Here is a 6,072-nt window from a genome sequence, read left to right on the forward strand (position 1 = left end):
TTATTGGCGGATTTGACTACCGAGTTGATATGTTGCGGCTAATGCCGCGATAAGCTGTGCATAAGTAGTCCCTACACGCCTTTGGGCACCCGAAATTACTGCGTGTTTTGCACGCGATGCTAGAAAAAAGTCAACAAAAGCAACCCATCGAGGCGCAGGCCCCCAATCTTTCGTTCTAAACCCGACACCACCAGCCGCAACCACACTCCCACCCGACATGTTCCCTTTAAACTTCTTGTAGTCAAAATGAAGAACCTAACCAATGACCATGTATCATTCAATATTAATAATGAAAAAACAATATGTAATGTTTTGACTTATAAAGATTGTACCTCTGTAAAATCATGAAGTTTTGGCTTGAGGTCGTTAACGAGTGACGCTGTGTCGGAGATCAATACGACACGCGGTTGACGGATTCCCGTAATGGTGGTATTAATGCAATTCAAAACCGCATTGACCGCCCTAGGAGACCTATAAGTGTGTCAAATATGATTATGAAGAATTGTATTATTTTTATATTTAATAATTTATTTTTTTTGGAGTAAAATGATTTAAAGTACCTATTCCCAAGCATGCGCATATGCACGGAAAGATAAGGATCACGGCCTCCATCTATAACCGAATTAACCGCTTTTTGAACATCTGGTGAAGGTGATATTATCACCCGTAGCAGCTCGCCAATTACATTCGGTCTAGAACGAAGAACTTAAGTGTTTCCAAATAATGCAGAGGCTGATTTCCTCATTTGAACATGTATGTTCTTTAAGAAAAACTGAGCCGCCACCGCATCAGTGGTACCTCTAAACTTGACACGACACGTTTAAAAAATCATCATTACCATCCGATATAATCGGCTTATCCAAATCAAGCTTACCTTGGCTTGGATTCGGACAAATAATAATATATATTATTATTAAAACTTGAGTTACACTTTTGGGCTTAAATTCATATAGATTAAAATTTGGACTTTAATTTTAACGAGCCGACAAGCCAGCCAAACGAGTCTGACAAGCGAGCCAACAAGCCAAGCTTACCTTGGCTTGGATTCGGCTCGTTTACAAACCAAGCCAACTCGGCTCAACTTGTTAACAAATGAGCCATTTTCAAGCAAGTCACGAGCTTCTTAAACAACCCTACGCACCTAAATATGATGTGCAAGTTTTAGATTTTCGCAAACATTATTAAGTGATTATTTGATCCTAAAGATTACCATATAATCGGTTGCTTCCATTTTCTCCAGTTACTGCTAAGAACATTTGTTTGTGATGGCTTCTCGAAATCATCGACCCTCATAATAAGATGTCGCTCGTACTTTTCAACACAATCGTTCTTTTTCCATAAATGTTTCACTTCTTTTAGTGTAAACGAGAAATTGGCATATGTTATATAGTCCCCGAATGGATACTTGCCCCTGATAAACACGGATAAAAACAGTAAGCATTCACGTTGCTACTTACCAAAATATACTCGAATATTCAATACATTAACTATTTTGCTTCCTGACCTGAGTTGACCCGACCCGACCCATTTTGACCCGTTATGAAAAAATAACATTTTAACTTGCTTACCAACCCGTACGCCATTTGCTACCTCTAGAGTTAATTATAGCTAAAAGGTTAAGAAAAGGAAAGAACCAATATGCCTCGTTTGACCAATAATTAGTGAACGGTTTAGCATGACGCTGAGCGCTGCAGCCGTTAAGATCTTGTACATTTCGTTCCCGAATCCCGCTTCGGAAGCTTTGCCCATTACAAAGTTTTGCTTGCAGAACTGGTCTGGAGATAGTGAACGAACGCGTGATGCTCCTAATATAAGAATAAACACAGAATATTTATTTAGTACTATTAATTACAAAATAGAATGTGGGAAACATATACTTTTATTTGAACTTTTTCCACATTAATACTCAAAATGTATATAAAAAATTACGTTTAACTTATAAAACCTTTCAAATTTGGCCATAAAATACTCAGCCCGATTAATTTATGACAAAACATCTTTATTCAAAAAAGTTATATAAATAAACGCGTTAAATACGACCCGTTTAGCAAAAACTGGTTTGACCTGAATTGAACCAAACACGTTTAGACTAAACCCAAACTTCTAATTCCATGTTCGGTTTTTGTGTTCATTACGGGCCGAATTTCGGGCCTAAAATAAGCTTGTTTGGTGCCACATAGTTTCGATTCTCGAATGGGGGCATAGATTTAGTGTACAATTTGGACCTATTCAAGCTCGAATCTAGCCTACGCCAAGTGTTACTTTTAGCCTATTATCATCATTATCATTAAAAGTCATAAAACATAACTTCTATCATAAATCATAATCCAATCTAACTTGACACATTAAACAAAATCACATATTAACATCAAGATTTCTTGCTCTACTTGAACTTAAATCTAGGTTGACTTAGCGTTGACCAAAAAAACTAAAACTAAAACTAAAACCATGGGTGGACCTTTATGGGGGCGAGAATGGGTTCCACCCCTTGTTTTTGGGCTCAGAACTTCTAAATATAGCCCATATAATTTCGGTAAATATAGCCCATATATATCTAGTAATGTTTTTTGGCTCAGAAGTAGTAATATATGATTTTTGATAAACCAAACAAACTAAAATAACTTTCTTTTTGGTAGATTTGGTCTTTATTTGGTATCTTTTTTTTTTGGGGGGGGGGGGGGGGGTTATGTGTAAAAACTTAATATTAACTAGGATACTGGCCCGTGTTACACACAGATGAAAAATATTTCAAACGTTGTATATATGTAGATATCATAAGAATTTTTTAACCTTGTTCTCTGCAAAATCACAAGATGTAAGAAAAATATGTATAAATGATGGAATGAGAAAAAACTGTATAAATATACAAATCATTGAATTGCTAAAATAATAGTCATGCTAAAAAAGGGAACACAAAATCAGTTATAAATAATTAATTGTGGTCAAAATTGGTTTTTAAATCATTTGAAAGAAAATAGTTGGTTATGATTATAGAAAACATTAATTAGTGAATTATGTGGCAATTCTATAGATGGAAACCGGATGACTTGGAAGCCTATGTGGACATGCTAGTTGAAAGCCATGTGAATATCTTGTATTGCTTTAATAGTATAGTAAGATTTCTAATATCTTCGGGGGCCGAATGACGAAGTTCAAGTTCCGCCACTTACTAGAACTAAAACAAATCAAACAAACTCTAATCATTTCATTACTAAATCAATAATCATAAAACATAACTTTCTGATCATAATCCAATCTTATTCCAACTCAAATCTACATTGACTTGATTTCTAGATTTGGCTTTAACTTAAATCTACATTGACTTAGCATTGACCATAACACAACAAAATAAAAAATAATAATAATAAAAATACCTTGAATCTAAAAATGATTTCTAATCAATTCTCTGACTCTCAAACTTTCTTTCCATGAATCACATATCAACATCAACATTTTCATAAATCTACTTTCAACTCAAATCTACGTTGACTTGGCATTGACCATAACACAAAAAAAATGCATAAATAATAATAATACCTTGAATCTGAAAATGATTTCTAATCAACTCTCTAACTCTCAAACTTTCTATCCATGAATCACCAACAGCTTCATTTCCCATATCTTCCACCGTGGCACAACTAGAAGCATGTTTCACCTTCACCTTCATATTATTATTATGCATCTCCGGTGGAGGCAAAATGGTGGGGAGATCACGGGCGGTGAAGATGGTGAGTAGAAGTAATCCTAAAAGGGTACATATTAATAATATTAATCTTTTGGTGAGATAATTAGTAGAAGACTTCTATTATGTCTTCTTGATCTCATATTTGAACACTAGGAGTTGAAGAAACTAATTTATTTGGAGTTGAGATTCAGAGATTTGTGGAACTAGATTTGAATGAATAGATTGGTGTACCGATGAGGATAGGTTTCGTGTTACGAGGTGGTCGTGTGTCAAACTGTCAAAGTACACTGATGACGTGTCGTTTCTTTTTTCTTTTTTTCTTTTTTTTTTGTATTTTTTTTGGGTCAGCCTATATAAGCCCAAAATACTATTGGGTTACCCAAAAACAAATTTGTAGGAGGAGAACAAGTCAGCACGGCTCGGTTTGGTTTGATTCGGTTATTAGAATTTTAATTTTCAAAGGTTAACCTATTTTTATTAGTCATTCGATTTTCGACTAATCGGTTTAATCGGTTAGTTTGCCGGTTTTCAACTTGCTTTGGTTCGGTTTATTAAAATAAAAGTTATAAATATGTGAATATTAGGTTAATTTGGTAATCGGTTGATCGGTTTTCCGTTAATTCAAGTTCGGTTTCTTTGATTTTCGGTCCGGTTATTGCTCACCATAAATTATGTAGTTCAATTGTTCAACCAATTCAATAATCCCTTTCACATTTTTTTTAAAAAATAATCGTTTTTAATTACTATATAACGCAATTTTTAGGGGAAAAAGTTGGTGAGAGCCTCATCATGCCTACGTGATAGTGATTTTGCGGGACGTTCTCACTTTTAGTTAGACCACCTATAGTGGACCGCTTTGGACAGAAAAACGCACCGAAAATTCTGAGAACACCCCCCCCCCCCCCCCCTTTCCCTTGGAGTCTCAAAATATTTTCCAACGTGGAGAAGTTGGATGGAGGTGGGTACACCGTACACCTAGTTCAATACTTTTCCTTTTTTATTTTACTTTTACTATTGTCCGATAATTCGTAAATCTATATGTTTAACCCACAATAATAATTTACAAACCAAGTGAACTGTAACGTTGTTCATTTGGATTTTAAAAGCTCATGAAAGAAAATACTAAAAAAATTAGTCGAACCACTCCATGTGAAATGTTCTCGAAATGGAAAAATGTAACATCGTGTTGAAAAAACAAGTTATTTACAAAGCAAAACGTATAATCTATTCACATTAATCAAAATGACGACATCCATCATCAACTCGTTAATGAAATTCAAGTAGTCAAATGACTCATATTTTAAACAAATCTAATGAAATTATTATCCATTTAAGTAACGAAATCTAAGACATTCCGTATCTCATCAGCCGTCAAAAACTCATGTGGTCGTCTCCAATTGCTTAATCAGTATGTTATGTCATTTTCATACATGGTTTTAATTCTGGATCAAAAGTTTCATGTCTAAACCAACCGTACGTCTTGAGACCCGTGATGAACCGCTTTAACCGCACTGTTATGTCTTCGTTCACCAACGTCCCCACTGGCAACTTCGTCTTTATTTTCTTGTTACCGTCCTCCTCGATCAACAAACATTTGCGTTTCTTGATCATATTATTGTTCTCTGTATCTAACAAGTCCTCAAAAGCAAACAACCCTCGCTTCTCATAAAGTTTTTGGATTTCTTGGTAACAATGATCATGCTCTTCTTCCAGAGTAGCAAAGGGCATGAAACCAAGTGTTTATTTATATACACATAGGAATTTGATACTCGTTGCGCCAAATTTGTAGATTTTCGTAACAATGAAATCTAACTAATTTATTATAATAATAATAATGTAAGATCATCTAACGTTTATGATTCATTAAAATGTATCACATACATACATATATATAGGGTGCAATTACTGTACGCTAATGCTTAACGTACGGTAGGTACGCGAGACGCTCAAAGGCAAAAAAAACTGTCACACCCCCATCTTAGGCCTAGGAGTGCGACTCGATAGTTGGTACCATATTTGTAAATAAATCAGAGTTGCGGGTTAATGCGGAAGACTTTTATAAAACATAAGGATTAAAGTTGTAAAATATTTACAATACAAAAGGTGGAACGAAAGTTCCATTTACGTTTACTTGTTTTATGTTTACAAAACCACCATTTAGTTATAATATCATTTAACAAAAACTATCCGAGCCATCGGATTCTTGAGCCATCGTCCTTTAAGCTCTAATCTTGATTACCTGCAAAATGTTATAAAAATACGTCAGCAAAGATTTGCTGGTGAATATTCTGACGCGAAAACATTTTCCTTTACTTTGTTACCCCTCGAGGGTTACGCGTGCCTCGGCCCATCTTGGCTTAGGAATAACAAAGTTAAAACAATATCAT

General features: G+C 35.0%; 1 protein-coding gene across 1 annotated transcript; it reads right to left on the reverse strand.

The window, feature by feature from the left end:
• LOC143588600 (uncharacterized) lies at positions 1–5,413 on the reverse strand. The gene is made up of 8 exons (XM_077069560.1): positions 5,158–5,413; positions 3,538–3,744; positions 1,712–1,805; positions 1,211–1,411; positions 1,091–1,141; positions 561–692; positions 333–471; positions 1–255 (listed from the first exon to the last, which is right to left on the reverse strand). Exons 1-8 carry the CDS (start codon positions 5,411–5,413, stop codon positions 1–3), a joined length of 1,335 nt encoding a protein of 444 aa, XP_076925675.1.
• Between the last annotated feature and the right edge of the window lie 659 nt (positions 5,414–6,072).

The sequence above is a fragment of the Bidens hawaiensis genome, unplaced genomic scaffold (genome assembly GCF_021521415.1).
Source record: "Bidens hawaiensis isolate Kalapana, Puna unplaced genomic scaffold, B.hawaiensis_p1.1 tig00036501_1, whole genome shotgun sequence".
NCBI classification, from domain to species: Eukaryota; Viridiplantae; Streptophyta; class Magnoliopsida; order Asterales; family Asteraceae; genus Bidens; species Bidens hawaiensis.

Coding starts and splice junctions, on each gene's coding strand:
- LOC143588600 (XM_077069560.1), bottom strand. CDS start 5,413: ATGCCCTTTGCTACTCTGGAAGAAGAGCATGATCATTGTTACCAAGAA. Junction 3,745..5,157: donor CACGGGTCTCAAGACGTACG/GTTGGTTTAGAC, acceptor GTACCCTTTTAG/GATTACTTCTACTCACCATC. Junction 256..332: donor AACTTCATGATTTTACAGAG/GTACAATCTTTA, acceptor GTCATTGGTTAG/GTTCTTCATTTTGACTACAA.